The 17,430-nt window shown below is 44.3% G+C and overlaps 1 protein-coding gene across 2 annotated transcripts in view; it reads left to right on the top strand.

The window, feature by feature from the left end:
- Nucleotides 1-17,430, top strand: part of LOC139277629 (eyes absent homolog 1-like) — a 234,800-nt gene that overhangs the window by 82,632 nt on the left and 134,738 nt on the right. For both annotated transcript variants that reach the window (XM_070896366.1, XM_070896365.1), the window contains exons 3-4: nucleotides 6,835-6,900; nucleotides 10,880-10,946. In XM_070896366.1, coding sequence (XP_070752467.1) covers nucleotides 6,835-6,900; nucleotides 10,880-10,946 — 133 coding nt within the window. The remainder of the gene's footprint in view (nucleotides 1-6,834; nucleotides 6,901-10,879; nucleotides 10,947-17,430) is intronic.

The raw sequence follows: 17,430 nt of genomic DNA, 5'->3' as shown, positions 1-17,430 counted from the left end.
TTTGAAGTGAAATCATTGTTGTAATGTGGGAAAAGCAGCAGCCAATTTGTGTACAGCAAGCTCCCACAAACAGCAATGCGACAATGACCAGATTGAAGTGGTGTTGGTCAAGTGATAAATGTTAGTCAGATACCGGGGAGAACTCCCCTGCTCTTCTTTGAAATAGTGTTACGGGATCATTGTGTTCCCTTGTGAGGGTAGACGGGACCTCGGTTTTATATCCTATCTGAAAATGACACCTCTGGCAGCGCAGCACTCCCTCAGCACTGCACTGAAGCGCCAGCCTAGATTTAATGCTCAAGTCTCTGGAGTGGGGCTTGAACCCACAACTTCCTGATTCAGAGGCAAGAGCGACAACCACTGAGCCAAAAGTAAAACCTAACGTAAGGGTAGGATTTCCAACTCTGGTTGGATGTATTGTAGGAGACTTCATCACATGACACCCCAACCATCGGGCTCCCACCTGATTGAATAGTTAGTTAACGAAAATAGTGCTGGTTAATTGAATAAACCTCAATAATTGAACCATATCGACCACACTTACAATCCCCGATTTGTGCTGTTAGATGACCCAAGGTGGGCTGGTGGAGGTAGGAGGGCTAAGGTTGGCCTCGGCACCTCTGGGTTAGGGAAAGGAAAATCAGCAAATATTCCCACTGCTGATTGCTCGCCAGTGACCCCTGATGAAAGGGCGTAGGTATGACGTGAGGTCAGGAGAGAATTGGGTTCAGCTGTGATACTCCATGAGCAAACAGTCTACCAACAATGATTGTCAAGACTCACACATTATTAACGGCACTGGAGGCTATTGGAACTGTACCCAAGCAATCATCATCATAGGCAGTCCCTCGAAGCGAGGATGACTTGCTTCCATGCCAAAAAAGGGATGAGTTCACAGGTGTTTCAATGAAGGACCTAATATTCCAGGTCCCGAACTACATCGTGAAGGGTGGAAGATGCCTGTGCGTGGATTTTTTTAACGTGTGGTGACCGTTGCACACCAGCCACCACACGGGCTTGACAGAGCTAGGTCTTGGTCCAGTGGCAAGGAAATACCCAAGACTAACTGGAGACCAGCTCTGCTGCACAGACCTAGTGCACACACATATCGCAGTGTGGGCTGGCCCGTGCTGCCCATGGACCCTTGCCTCTTCTGGGCCCCAGATTCACGCCACTCCTGGACCCCGGTCACTTCCCTCTACGGACTCTTGCTGCTCCTTCGTCCCTCCTGCTGTGCCTGCCCGCACTGCAATCAGCGACCTGGCTTCGCAGCCGTCGCCCTCCTGCAGTGGTGCAATGAGCCAGTACTTTCAGGAGAGCAGAGGAAATTGGCTGAAATAATTGGAGGCAAATAAAAGGCTGTTGTGATCTGACAGAGGTAGCCTTTGTTTTCCTGACTGTCCCAGTTATCTTTTTTTCCATGACTGCCTTACTGCCCTTCCTTTTCTGTGGAACTCACCAGTTTCAACTTGATGATGAAATTCTGTCAATATGAAAATTCGGGGAATGGCACTTTCTTTCCTATTTGACAACTCTCAAATGAGACCATATTCTCAGACATACTGCAGCCCTGAATTTCCTCACCACCTTCAGCACATATGCTAAGCCGTTATTGTGCTGAAAGAAATTGCGCAAATTATGTTTAGCATATTGCGCCAATTATGCACCGTAATGCAGCAGACGCAAGTCCCTTTTGATCTTTTTAGCAGCTTTGACAATCTACCCATCCGATCCCCGCATAGGAGCACCGCACACCTGGGAAAGTTATACCCATATAAAACAGGCATAGCTGCGTTTCAACCTCCTCCCCCCACCCCCACCCCTCCAACCCCCCCCATCTCCGTCACATTGTAAAATGATTTAGACGAGGGGATTAAATGTAGTATCTCCAAATTTGCGGATGACACTAAGTTGGGTGGCAGTGTGAGCTGCGAGGAGGATGCTGTGAGGCTGCAGAGTGACTTGGATAGGTTAGGTGAGTGGGCAAATGCATGGCAGATGAAGTATAATGTGGATAAATGTGAGGTTATCCACTTTGGTGGTAAAAACAGAGAGACAGACTATTATCTGAATGGTGACAGATTAGGAAAAGAGGAGGTGCAAAGAGACCTGGGTGTCATGGTACATCAGTCATTGAAGGTTGGCATGCAGGTGCAGCAGGCGGTTAAGAAAGCAAATGGCATGTTGGCCTTCATAGCAAGGGGATTTGAGTACAGGGGCAGGGAGGTGTTGCTACAGTTGTACAGGGCATTGGTGAGGCCACACCTGGAGTATTGTGTACAGTTTTGGTCTCCTAACCTGAGGAAGGACATTCTTGCTATTGAGGGAGTGCAGCGAAGGTTCACCAGACTGATTCCCGGGATGGCGGGACTGACCTATCAAGAAAGACTGGATCAACTGGGCTTGTATTCACTGGAGTTCAGAAGAATGAGAGGGGACCTCATAGAAACATTTAAAATTCTGACGGGGTTAGACAGGTTAGATGCAGGAAGAATGTTCCCAATGTTGGGGAAGTCCAGAACCAGAGGTCACAGTCTAAGGATAAGGGGTAAGCCATTTAGGACCGAGATGCGGAGGAACTTCTTCACCCAGAGAGTGGTGAACCTGTGGAATTCTCTACCACAGAAAGTTGTTGAGGCCAATTCACTAAATATATTCAAAAAGGAGTTAGATGAGGTCCTTACTACTAGGGGGATCAAGGGGTATGGCGAGAAAGCAGGAATGGGGTACTGAAGTTGAATGTTCAGCCATGAACTCATTGAATGGCGGTGCAGGCTAGAAGGGCCGAATGGCCTACTCCTGCACCTATTTTCTATGTTTCTATGTTTCTATGTTTCTATGTCCCACAGCACTTCACAACAGCATTATCAAACAAAATTTAACACCGAGCCATATGGGGAGATAATAGGGCAGATGGTCGAAAGCTTGGTCAAAGAGGTAGGTTTTAAGGAATATCGTAAGGGGCGAGAGAGAGAGGTCGAGAGGTGATGAGGTTTAGGAGGGAATTCCAAAGCTTTAATGCCTAGGCAGCTGAAGGCACGGCCACCAGTGGTGGAGTGATTAAAATCGGGGATGCTCAAGAGGCCAGAATTGAAGGAGCGCAGATATCTCGGAGGGTTGTAGGGCTGGAGGAGATTACAGAGCTAGGGAGGGGCGAGGCCATGGAGGGATTTGAAACATGGATTAGAATTTTGAAATTGAGGCATTGCTTAACCAGGAGCCAATGCAGGTCAGCGAGCACAGGCGTGATGGGTGAACGGGACTTGGTACGAGTTAGGACACGGGCAGCCGAGTTTTGGATCACCTCTAGTTATCAGGAATTCATTGTGTGCAAGGGTGGGCAAGAACGTGCATCAACCCATTTTGTGTCTCAGTGCATTGAAGCGTTGTGCTTCTAGGATCCCTACTACCACTCAACTATGCAATATGCAAAAGTGTTCTTATATTACAATTAGCGATGCCTAAGCACTGTTTACCTCTGCACTGTACAGCGAAATGGGGTAGATTTTCGACTCACTGCCCGGGTGTGAAACTGGCAGTTCGGACCGACCACCCAGTCTAGAAACCACAGTGAGTTCAATGGAAAGAAAAATATAATGGGCGAGCCATCAGTGTAATGCCAAGAGTGTCAAGTTGAAAATCTACCCCAATTTTGCATAGCCATTTAAAAGTGAGAGGGCATGCTGATAAAGCTGTAAAGAAATATATGGGAACCTAGGTTTTATAAAAAGGCCTATAGAATACAAAAGCAAAGGGATAATGCTGAACCTATTTAATCATGCATGGGTATGGTAGCTTAGGTGGTTATGTTACTGGATGAAGAGCCCACAGGTCATGAATTTAAATCCCACCCTTGTAAATTGTGAAATAAGATCACCACCAAGAGAATGATGAGAGAGGCTAGGAGATTATTTTTTTCTTTTACATAGGGCCTTCCATATCCAACAATCCTATCAGACACAGTAGGGAATGTAGAATCCAGGGAAGCTTTTAAGAGAGAAGTGGCTAAATAGTTTAAGTGGACAGCTCTTCAGAGTCAGCACCAGGTGTGATGCGAAAAATGGTCTCCTTTATGCTGTAAAATTCTCATCTTTTGTGTTCCACGTTCAAACTCTAATGATCCAGTTTTTCAAGTTTGAAACTTGGCCAGTCTATTGTTACTCCTATTCTTGAGTTTCCATTTTTCCCAATTTTTCTTGTTTTCCGATTTTTCAGAGCTCCCCTGACTCTTCCACCGATGTTAAGCGGGAAAGGTTGCGGGTACAAGCCCCACTCCAGAGACTTGAGCACAAAATCGAGGCCCCCACGGAAATTCACTGCTTACGTTTGGAAGCAATTTTATGTTCCATTTTGATTCCGTTGATCTGCCTCGATTTCTGACCTTTTAAACCACAAAGGATTATAATTTCCTCTGTTCAATAAAAATAGTGAATAAATAGTAAAAAGTGATTTAATATCAGTAGGAAGCTCTATCGTTCTGTTTATCCGCATTTAATGCTGTTCTGAGGATTCCTACCCCTCCAAAAATGAACTACGCAAACCCTAGAATCAGCGTTTATGCCATTATTCCTGAGTGTCAGCCATGGCTCAGTGGGCAGCACATTCACCTTTAAGTCAAAAGGTTTTGGGTTCAAATCCCACTCCAGAGACTTAAGTGCAAAAATCTAGGCTGACACTCCAGTGGAGTGCTGCACTGTCAGAGGTGCTGTCTTTTGGATGAGACGTCTGCTCTCTCAAGTGGACTTAAAAGATCCTGTGGCACTATTTTGAAGAAGAGCGGGGGAGTTAACCCTGGACAATATTAATCCCTCAATCAACACAACAAAAACCGATTATCTGGTCATTATCACATTGCTGTTTGTGGGAGCTTGCTGTGTGCAATTGGCTGCCGCGTTTCCCACATTCCAACAGTGACTATACTTCAAAAGTTACCTCATTGGTTGTAAAGTGCTTTGGGATGTCCGGAGGTCGTGAAAGGCGCTGTAGAAATGCAAGTCTTTTCTTTTTTCTTTTATATGGATAATATGGAACATACTATAAGTTCGGCACTGGTTTAATTTCCATAGGATTTCTGCTGATCTTACACAGTAGTTACATCAGCCAATTGGGAGAATCCCCTGAGTAGAATACTGGAAGACCAAAGTCATCCTGCTTAGAGCTGGATTCCTTTTGGACTGTAAATGAAACTGCTGTAATTGGGAGTATATTGTGCTGCATTGTCAGTCTGGTATAACAACCTATACAAGCACACCTTACAAACTAAGCTCAGGTGAACTGACTTTCCATAACCTAAATGCTCGCCTTCAATGTTGTGCTCTCGACTCAACTGCTGCAGGGCATTCTGACGTCAGTAAGGGCTTTCTTCAACCTTGCAAAATGTAGGATACCTCTTAAGTCAATAAACTCTAAGAGGGTAAATGGAAACATCAAGCCAGATGTGGTCACCTCGGAGCACGTAGAACAGAGAAACAGTATAGCATTTTTAACGTAGTGAAACGTCGCAAGGCGTTTCACAGGAGTGCTATGAGATAAAACAATTTGACACCGAGCCACATAAGTAGAAATCAGGGAAGGTAACCAAAAGCTTGGTCAAAGAGGTAGGTTTTAAGGAGCGTCTTGAAGGAGGAAAGAGAGGTAAAGAGGCGAAGAGGTTTAGGCAGGGAGTTCCTTGCCTAGGCAACAGAAGGCACGGCCACCGATGGTTGAGCGATTGCAATCATGGATGCTGATGAGGGCAGAATTAGAGGAGCGCAGACATCTCTGGGGGAGATTACAGAGATAGGAGGGGCGAGGCCATGGAGGGATTTGAAAATAAGGATGAGAATTTTGAAATCGAGGCGTTGCTGAACCGGAAGCCAATGTAGGTCAGCGAGCTCAGGGGTGATGGGTGAGCGGGACTCGGTGCGAGTTAGGAGAAGGAAGAGGAAAAACAGAGGGAGACAAACGGGAGGGGAAGAGAAACAGTAATAGCGTGGGGTGTTTAACAAAATGGAAAGGGGGAGTAACAGAAACTAAAGAGGAAGAAAATTGAAGATAGCTTTACGTCACATCACAGAGCCTCATGCAACATCGCGGGAAGGCCTATCAGAAATTTGGGCAGAGAAGACAGCACTGCCAATTGGCCACACACATGATTTTCTGTCCATTATGGATGGCCAATTGTGTCGGACTTGGATCAGACATGCTGACATACCTGCAAACATCCTCTTCAAATACTTATCCAATTCCTTTTAAATGATGTTGTAGTTTCTGCTGGATTTGCTGTTTTTTTAGTAAAGCATTCCATGTTTTCAATGGATGAAAAAAAATATTTGACCTTTTCCTGTTGCATAAAACTCGGCTAAATCATAAAATTTATTCGAAGAAAATTATCGGGGAGAAAGAAAGAATGAAAGCAAAAAAAAAACATGGAGAGATAAAAGTAAAGCAAAGAAAATGAGAGGACACAAAGTAAAACTGAACTGATAAAAAGGGAACAGTGGAGGGTGAAGACAGAGAGAAATAAATTAAAGAAACATCTTTGAATACTGCTTTCATTTGACACAGAATACTTTCCTTTTTCAAAATAAAGCGAAGAATCAAACAATAGATATCGGGAAAGCAGGGTGAAAGAATGGAATGTGAGGGACAGAGAAACGTTTCATCAGGATGTGACTTTCTGGAATTATTTTTTTATATTTCAGACCAGCCCAACTTGTTTCGAGTGGAGGAAGTAGAAAATATTATTTCAAAGTCAAACCTTCCTTCATTTTTTCTCTTTCGATTGTGTTTTCAAACAGTCATATTACAACTATTTATTCAACGTCCAGTAACTGATGTATCTTTTTTCTTTAGACAAATCAGTGTCAATGAGCAGCAGTGAAATTGCCACAACAGCGTTAGAACACTTCTCCAATTCAGGTATGTTTTTTTTCTTCGAAGTTTACTGTGTCAATCCTGGAGTTTTCATGCGCATGCGTTCAATGTGTAGTGCCATGCAATAAATCAGACCAGATAAATGTCTTTGCATTTAGACCTGTTCCTTTGTGTAGTAGGCAGGCCTCTCTACACTTAGACATCAGTCCCGTCTCTTCAGTCACAAGGCCATACACCCTCTCCACACTTATGCAACAGGAAGGCCCCTCTTTAATTATGCAGCAGGAAAGCCTTTCCACTTCTGCACAACTTAGGCAGGACTTTCTGCAGTCAGGCAGCACAGAAGCCTCTCTTCGTACATACAGCACAAAGTCTTCTAAGCATTTGCAAAGCGGAAGAACCTCCTCACGGTCACACAGAGGGCAGGCCCGCTCAGCAATCACGTAGCGGAAAGGCTTTTCTTCATTTAGGCAGCAGGTAGGTGAATCCACACTTGCGTAACTGGAATGCTGTTCTACCGTGTTAACTCTCTTTGCAGTACTAATTATAGTACAGGTTGAACCGACCTTATCCGGAACCCTCGGGACCTGGCCTGTTCTGGATAAGGGACTTTTCTGGACGGGGGGGTGGTCACGTTAAATTGGATGGTACAGGTACTGAGCAAGAGGATATCGGGCTGGCTGGCTTGGGGCTAGGTGTGCGGCAGAGAGATCATTGCGGGGGTGGGGGGAGCTGAATGAGGTGGATCGCGGGATCAGGCCAGCGATTACAAGAGTCGACAGCGAGGAAGGACTTCAATTTGTTCATGTCGGAGTTCTGCGCATGCACCACCCGGTGGCCGGGAATGGTTCTGGACGAGGGGTGGTTCCAGATAAGGGAGTTCTGGATAAGGGAGGTTCAACCTGCATTAATCAGAATTGATTTTTTATGTCAAAGATGAACCCCACTTTATTAACATGACATTCAGGGTGTATTCACCTCATCATTCCATATTTTTGCCATCACAATGGAGTAAACAACAGTTTGAATTGGCAGCTAAAATATTGCAGTTTTATGAAGGATAAGCGTGAGAGACCATCATAATTTAGTACCTTCAAGTTAGGCGTCCTACAAATTCACAAAAGACGTACCATACTTCACAGAACTGGTGACAACCTTTGTTTGTCACAGTACCTTATGTTCCAATCTTTCAATCACCTGGTGAAGGTGATACTGAAGCTGCAATTACAGGGACTGCTAGGGTTACCCAACACATGCCATTGATCTCCACCATATTTTATTCAAGAGTACTTAGCATTATAGCTGGGCGCAGAAGTGGAAAACAAAGACTTTTCCAATGGTCGCCTTTCTGACTGACATCCATACCGCCCCATCATTCCCTTTGGCCATAAGAAGTTGGTGTGGCTTGAAAATGGCAGTGGAAGTGGGCTCAGAAAATAATGTTCTTGAGTGAATCCTCGAGTACAGCCACAGGTGAATACTTGTGTGTAGTTATTCAACAATGACACTGAACAAGAAATGATTGAAACATACAATCCAGAAAAACAGCAAGAACAACTTCAAAAAAGGCAACAGCTCAAAAACAGCCCTGAATATAGACTTTATCACATGTTAAGACATGCGGTTAGATTAAAAGTGCTCTGAAAACTGAGTTGGTCTTAACCTAAGCTTCGGCGGTTTTAGAATTACTGAAGGGCAAAAGTCATTTTCTGGATCTGGGCTGTGTCCTGCCAATTTATGTGGCACATTTTCCATCAAGTTGCAGCCTACTATAATTCTGCCTTACAACTCAAAAATAATTTATCCTCAAAGAGAGTTAGAGGTATTTTAAATATGAAAGTAAAAATAATGATATGGACTTTTAGTAGTATTATGCCAGGACTAGTCCCTTTCATTCAGAATTTAGCCTCCAGTCAGTTTGTGAATGGAAACCATTTACAACATCCATCTACAGTAATGCCAATTGGCAGTGCCTTCTACATTCGCAAGATAAAATGGCTCACTATTGCAGATTCCATGGCAACCCAGAGAGGCAGGTAGGCAATTACCTGGATTGAGGCTACGCTGATTTAAATGAACAATTTTTATATTGAAATAGCTTTGGCATGGATAAGAGTGAGTCAGTATCAAACAAAACCTCAGATGTGAGTTCTGATGAAGCATCACATCAGATGTTAACCTGTTACTTCTTCTTTAAATGTTGATCAACCTGCTGTGCAATTCAAACAATTTACTATTTTTAAAACCTAAAGCTACGCTGTTCTAGAAATAGATTCTTAAAAATTAATTTGGGGGATATGGGCATTGCTGGCAAGACCAGCATTTATTGCCCATCCCTAGTTGCCCTTGAGAAGGTGGTGGTGAGCCACCTTCTTGAACCGCTGCAGTCCGTGAGGTGAAGGTGCTCCCACAGTGCTGTTAGGGAGGGAGTTCCAGGATTTTGACCCAGCGACGATGAAGGAATGGTGATGGTGTGTGACTTGGAGGGGAACTTGGAGGTGATGGTGCTCCCATGCACCTTCTGCCCTTGTCCTTCTAGGTGGTAGAGATCGCGGGTTTTGGAGGTGCTGTTGAAGTGCTGATCATAATAGCAGATGAATGCTTAACATATTCATATCACGGTGAACTGACCATTATTTTGCTGAAGCACATAGGCCATTTAAAATAAACAGATGATTTTTAGAATTGAAGTTCTCAAAATTTCAAATTGAAGTTTGTATACAACCAACAGTGGAAGAATGTAATGTCTGAATGATTGGTTAATATGAGCTATAGCCCCAACCTATTGCTGATCTGTCTGCTTCTGGTAATCTTCAATCTCGCCCTAAAGTTGATCCGATTGATAATGACAACCGAATGAAAAACACTGATCTTTCTTGTGAAACTGTAACAAGCTGACATATAGATCGATTAAAAGTGGGCATCTATGTTGTAATTTCCATGATGGAAGATTTGCTGTGTGCTATGTGTAGTGAAATTGTAATGCATCCTTTACAAAGAGATTTATCATTTCATGAAATAGAACACATCACCCATATTTTAATATTAGGACTTCACAGTTATTATCCTGCAATTTTGCTTTTAAAGTGAAGCTACAACTATCCACAGGACAACACAGGACTGCGTTCATCAGCTGGAATTCTCCCCCAAACATGGATCGTCTTTCATTCTTCCTCTATCATCGATTGCTGTCATTTCCCAATTATTCTTTGTCTGTAATTTTCGCTCCCCGTTGAGCATGTTTCACCCCATCTCTTTATCCCCAATTTACCCTAACGATTCATTGCTTAGTTTGATCATCTACCACTTTTGAAGACTGAAGTGGAATTCTGTTGGGTCATAAGATAGTGAGGTATCCAAGAACAAGTACCAAACAGGGTTTCCTGCCAACGACCCAGGCAAGTTACAAAAGCTTATCTATATCGCAAGGTGAAGACACCCTTAAAGGTTTGACAAATTGGAACTAACTCGTGGGAATGATCCAAGAGACGAGAGCTGTAATAATCTAGTGCAAGAAGGTTAGAAAAGACCACATTTTCCTGTGCTACCCACTGCCTGTAATTGTCCCCGTCATTTATATTTAACCCTACTTTTGCATCATATGTGCGGTCATTTCTATGAACATTTAAACATCACATCTCTTTCTAATTACTAAAACAAATTTTCCTTGAAAATGAAAAAGAATTTTCTGAGCATTCGAAACCCACACTGCACAACAGATGATCTACCTGTAGCCGAACAGGAACCAGATCCCAAAGGAATATAATGCAGTATTAAACCCATCTTTTTACCTTTCTACCTAATTAACTGTAACTCATTATTTACCAGATTAATTAGCATTTAATGTAAATAAACCACATTATGAAGCCCTGTGGGATGTGACTTGTAACAATGACCATAAATTTCGGCAGGTGAACTATGCTCTGTGCTATAAGAAGGATATTCCATGGGTCTGATAATGTATCCTCAATATGTTATTCTGCATTTAGTTACATTTTCTAATTGCTTGTTTTACATCCTACAGCTAATAACAGTGATATTTTCAGTAAAAGTCAACCACACCAGTTTTCATCCCAGATTTATCCATCAAAGTAAGTGTTTTTTTAAAATTTTTTGTTTTAATTTAGAGGTTTAGTCGTTATTTTATGCCTTATCTATTTCAGTTATATTTCTGCTGGTACATTTGCTGCTGACGACAGTCACAGTAATTACATAGCTCCTATTATGTGACCCATTAAGTGATGAACCACTTTAGATTTTACTAAACAAAGATAGAGTGAACAGTAACATATCATATGAGCACATCTACTGGAGCCAAGAATTGCAGAGCTCACACTGTGTGACTGAGCTTCATTGGGGTAAATTTTCATCTCCACCGTCTGGGCAGTAATCTAGCAGAGCGGATTGAGCGCCCGTTGTCGAACCCACACGAATTTCATTGCTCGGCAGTGAAGACGAAAATTCGCCGTTCTATTGGTGTTCTGCTGCTATGGTTGGTCTCCATCTTTCTGAAACACTCGGTCATTCATAGGCCAACAAAACATAAATGAATTATTTCTCAATAGCCTATTTCAATGCACAGCTGCATTCTATTTTCTGAATAAAGGTTTTGGCTGATCAAAAGTCTCGACCAGAGATCAGTTTTGTCAGCAGTTTGCCCGAGATCTGAAGCTTTATCTTGGGCAGTTCTTCAACGACTGACCTGTTAAGATTCGAAGGCCAATTGGAAACTCAGTCTGCAATTTGTGAAAATTAGTCCAGCTGTTACCAATGATGGGGATTATTTAGCATCTTGACTAATTAGGTTATAACGGGGCTGTCATTGTCTGGGCTTTTACTTTTGGCTTACTCCAGACATTTAAGGGTATTTGACTTCATTGATCACCCCGGTAAGTGAGCCTTTGCCCTCTGTGTCTCAGAGAGTGCTGGCTAACTCTGCAGGCTATCCAGAGATTGAACAGACAACCCACCTTCACTTTGTTAGGATTCACGGGACCTTCCTTGACTTTGGAAGGTAGTAGACTATGACATAGGCTTGTACTATTGAACAAGTTTATTAAACAGTAACAAAAAAAGGTCAACAATAGCAATGACGTGGCAGCACTCATTAAACTTGTCTATCGCCTTCCGTATGTAGAAAATAAAAGAATAAACATAGCTGTTGAGCAACCTTATGTAATCTCTCTTTTCCCTTTCTCATCATCTACAAAAATTATTTGGCTTAACAGTATCATCATAGGCAATCCCTTGAAATCGAGGAAGATTTGCTTCCACTCTAAAAATGAGTTCTCAAGTGGCTGTACAGTCCAATACTGGAACTACAGTCTCTGTCACAAGTGGGACAGACAGTGGTTGAAGGAAAGGGTGGGTGGGGGAGTCTGGTTTGCCGCACGCTCCTTCCGCTGCCTGCGCTTGATTTCTGCACGCTCTCGGCGATGAGACTCGAGGTGCTCAGCGCCCTCCCCAATGCTCTTCCACCACTTAGGGCAATCTTGGGCCAGGGATTCCCAGGTGTCGGTGGCGATGTTGCACTTTATCAAGGAAGCTTTGAGGGTGTCCTTGAAACGTTTCCTCTGCCCACCTGGGGCTCGCTTGCCATGTAGGAGTTCCGAGTAGAGCGCTTGCTTTGGGAGTCTTGTGTCAGTAATGCTGACGATGTGGTCCGCCCAATGGAGCTGGTCGAGTGTGGTCAGTGCTTTGATGTTGAGGATGTTGGCCTGATTAAGAACACTCAAGAAATTATTTGGCTTAACTATTACTGAGCTATAGCTTCAGGCTGACTTCCCAATTGAAAGTTACCAGGCTGAGAAATAAGGGTACATTTAACAAGCCTCCACTTCCTGCCTACAGCACCTAACAGCCCATGATTTTCTAATATATGCTCTGTAAGGGGGGGGGGGGGTGTGCGTTGTGGTCTCTATGAGGGGGTCAAGTTCCCTTCTGACCAACTTGAGCAGTTTCGAATCGCTCCCCCTCCTTTGGGTTCTGTACTCTGGATTTATTTGGTGGGTGTGACAAAAGTGCAGAGGACACTGGTTTGATGCAAAGAACTTTGTTTTTATTACAGTCAGGGTAATACAGGCTTATTACTCTAGTAAGAAAATACACGGCCAAACTTGCAATCACTTTAATAAAGAACAATACAAGGAAAGGTACAAGGTCAAACTTACAATCACTCTAATAAATAACAATACAATGAAAGGTACAAGGTCAAACTTAAAATCACTCTAATAAAGTACCATACACTACACATTCAAAGGGGGTTGCAGTAAAATTATACCTCCCACCTCCCAATACCTAATTCTAGCTAGGTTAGACTCCAGGGCAGGCAGGGACTTATGCTTACCGATCCTTTTGATAGTTAATGGTAGATGGTGATGTTCTTCCTTCCTTCAGGACTTCAAGACTTTGAGGCTGGAGAGTCTCTCGCCTCTCTCTCTCTCTCCTCTCTCTCTTCTCTCTCTCTTCTCTCTCTCCTACCTCTCTCTCTGTAACTTCTGTTGAAAACAGTGGCCAGTTATACAATTTCAGTGTTCTAATCTTGCCGCCCAATCTGTTCACAATCCTTTGTATAATTTTGGCGGGCTTGGTTCTTCTTTGTAATATTTTGTCGGGCTCGTTAAAGTTGATATGTCTTGGGTGGGTTGATGTTCGAAAACTGTTTCCTGGTGGCAATATTAGTTTGGTAATTGCAATGTCCTTTTGTGATTAGTCTTTCGCATACAGGCTGGATTTGGGCCTCTTTGTGATGTATTTGCTGAAATGGTTTGTTCAGACCCATGTTGATGGGGAGCTATCTCTGGGTGATACTGTGATGGTAATGTCTCTTGTAGAGGAAGATTTCCAAATACTCATTCTTCCAGACAGGTTAACTCAGTCTTCACACCCAGACAGTTCCAATAATCAAGTGGGCTTCTTTTGTTCCCTAGGTCTGCCCACAGGCTTGAATTTGTCTTGTAAAAGTTCTATTAAAGTTTGTAGTTTCTTCCATAAGCACTTTAGAGTTCCAAACTTTTCAGTAGATAGTTCCAAATTAAATTTCCTTTCGAATGAGCCCAAACACAGGGGGGGGGGTTTCTGGTGAATTTTGCTCTCTGCAATCCCTCCTGTTGACACTCTACACTCCTTGAGTGTCAAACAAGGTAAGCAAAATTCCTGCTCCTGAGAGTCAATCTTTCCTGCATTTATACTAGCTAAACATTACTCTGCATCCCCCGTTGAAATGTAATGCAATATACAGGTGAATACAGTCATTACAATTCGGTTATAGCATTGAGGGAGTATGATGTCCCTCTTTTACTCAGTTTTCACAGTAAAATGACGGTCTCTGCGTTTCACTCGGCAAGTGAGACACCATAAGTAAAGGATAATCGCGAGTTGACAAATAACTAAAGTGTGGGAAGCGATTCGGATCCAGACTGGGACCTCTATATTTCTGAAAAGGTCCCACCAAGGCGGAATGGTGATCTCAAGAATCTTTTTCCCTATCTCAATGGTTTTCTGTTCCAAAGTATAGAAGTGTTTTTGTGGGATAATTACAGCTTTTAGCAGAGCGGTAAGATGTTCGGGTAGGGGGGGGAATTGCACAGCCAAAATGTACAACATAATCCTGCAGGTTTGTAATGTTTTCCTTCACAGTGAGGTGGACAGTGGAGGGTTCAGGAATGGGGACAATCCGTTCCTGGGCCACTTGAACTGATGCCTCAGGTTTGAAGCAAAAACTGCTGTCACTTACCGGACACCAGAAGCGTCCATGTTGGTCGTGAGGCGCACTGGTGGTGACACAATATGTCCCACCCTCTATCTATGCTACCTGTGGAGGGACCTGGTCTTGTGCCATTAATAGGCTGTGCGCCAGCAGCTTTAAACCCGCACTGTGACTTTGAATGGGCACTTAAGTACTGGGGACACAGTACTACGTGTGCACCCCGGCTCCGGCACCCGGAGAGGTCAGTACCCGTTACAGCGTGCTCCCACTTTATGACATAGGGTGGGACCGCTGCGAAACGAATGTGTGCACCTCCCTGAATAACTCCAATGTTCTCCACCCGGTATACCGGTGCGGGCCAGGCCGTCCCACCCATGACCGGCATCCTTAATACTATCCCCATAATAGTGTGGTTAGATTTCCCACAGTCTACTGAGACAGGGTAGGCTTCAGAGGCTAGGTGGAGCTGGTACGGGCTTAATGAATTGCTGTACAGGTGGAGGGCTGTGAGGTGCTTGTTCCTGATCCAAGAGGGGACGACACCTTGTTTTAAATCCTCCAGGTTGTTGCGGCCCTCGCCCCACAACCATGCCCCATACAATACGCACACCTCGTTCTGTGCAGCCTGGTCAGAAGCGTTTCTATCCTCCCGTATGAGTGCATTCACTGTCTGTGCATGTTTTTCCAGCTCAGTTTAAATGGACAGTCATAGTCTGGTCCTCGTGTAGTTCTGAACCTACTATGGTATTCTCCTGTTTCAGGATTTTTCTCAATTGGGTCTTTAAACTGTTTATCTGTGTTTGCAGCTCTATGTCATCTAGGCTATTTATCACAGAGGATGCTGTATTGTAGGTAGTGAAAACGTTGTTTATGATTCCCCTTTTAGGTCTCCCTGAGCTCATGGTGTCCCTAGGGTTTAGGGTGTATAGGTCTGCTTTGTCTACATTTCCAAAGTCTAACTCATAAAATTTCTTGAACATGTCTCTAAGTAGGGCCTGGTATAGCAGCTCTGTTTCCTTCAGACACCATGCAGGCAGGTGTACCTCGGTAAGGTTTAAAATTACTGAAGCTACTTCATAATGTACCCCCTTGCATAACACCTTTTCGATCGGTACCAATACTAATCCATTCTCAGGTCCCTTGGTGGTGGTAGGACACCTTTCTATTACTGTGCGTATTTTCGGGGTTGTGGGCAGGGGTTTCTTAATGTGTGCTCTCAGTTCGGTGGCGTTAATTGGGAGTGGGGAGTGTGAGACCGCGCAACCGTGTAGGCTAGAATCCCACCCCATCCCTTCCCCTTCATCTTGCCATTGCCTGGCGATATGCCTGCGGGACAAATACTCTCTGATCCCCACATGCAAACATAAATTCCTTGTTTGGAGTCCCACCATTTGTCCCAACACACTTTTACTCCTCCCCATGTCCCCGTGATGGTGCGGTACGTATCATAACCGAGTCTTTCCCAGTCCGATTCCTGGTCCCATGCATCCTTGCTGAGTTTTCTGAGCCACCACCATCTTCCCAGGGGAATGTTTCCTTTGCAAGTCAAACATACAATTTTTCCCTCTGTAGCACTGACTCGGGCAGCGATGATCCGCATCCGGGGGCACGGAAGTGAGGCCTCCCCGTAGGTAAAACCTTCCTGGCTGGAGTAGCGGGTAGAATTAGATCCCAGCCACCCTGGCCAGCTTCCCTCGTGGGCGTAAACGGCGAGTTCTTCCACGTCTTGGGGGCCACCCCCGGCGGTTACGATCGGTGCTCTCCCTCCTGAACACCCGTAAATGAGGGATTCTTCCACGTCTCCTCGGTCACCGCTGCTCATCCCTATAACGGCGAGCAGGAACAGGATCCTTCTCGTGTTGTTCTCTTTCCTGTAGGGGCACATGAAACAGATTGTCTAGCCCTGAGAAAGCTCTCTGGCTTGACAAAGGTGACCGAGTTCTAAATTGGGCTCATAGTCTTTAATTGACGGGCTGTCTTATTCAGTTCCTTATGGACTGATTGCTTTTAACTTTATCTCACAGTGGTTCTGCTTGTTATCTTACCGGTGCTTCCTTAATAGCTATACCAGTAAATTCTTCTTACTCCCGGGTGTTACCCAGCCTGTGCGTCTTTTAACAGCTGCACAAGTAGATTCTTTTCCTTACCCCGGTAACTAATACATATATACTTAATCATAACACAGGTAAATCTTGCTCTACTCCTAACTTATTACTAAACATTCTTAAATTCATATTGTTAAACATAATTCATCTGGCACTATATATGTACATCTGGCACCCATCTCCGGGAGGCCAGGTTAATGCCTGTCTTCTTTCTTTCTTCTTCTCCCGTTGGGTGTCCAGCGAGGTAGGTGATAGGTCGGTCTGCACCGCCAAACCCTAAGTACCCTGACCGGATGTGGGTTTTTGTAAAGTCCTGTCCCCTCAGTACAGATTCACACGAGGCATGTAGTGAAGTCAAGGTCACTCTGGACCTGCACCTTTATTTCACAGCTCTGGAATGCTGCACTTGCCTGAGATCTGTCCTTATATACCTGTCTCTTGCAAGTGCACCCCTGCTGGTAAGGTACGCTGGTGGTTACAGGTCATATCTTATAACAGTCATGTATAGCATGTTAGGATACAGTGCAAGGAAGGTAGTGCAGGGGTCCCCTGTGGTCATCCCCCTGCAAAACAGATACACCGCTTTGAGTACTGTTGGGGGGGATGACTCATCAGGGGAGGGCAGCAGCAGCCAAGTTCATGGCACCATGGCTGGCTCTGCTGCACAGGAGGGCAGGAAAAAGAGTGGGAGCGCGATAGTGATAGGGGATTCAATGGTGAGGGGAATAGATAGGCGTTTCTGCGGCCGCAACCGAGACTCCA

Source organism: Pristiophorus japonicus, chromosome 12 (genome assembly GCF_044704955.1).
Source record: "Pristiophorus japonicus isolate sPriJap1 chromosome 12, sPriJap1.hap1, whole genome shotgun sequence".
In the NCBI taxonomy this organism is placed as follows: Eukaryota; Metazoa; Chordata; class Chondrichthyes; family Pristiophoridae; genus Pristiophorus; species Pristiophorus japonicus.
The sequence above is the reverse complement of the archived record's forward strand: the minus strand, read 5'-3'. Positions and strand labels throughout refer to the sequence as shown.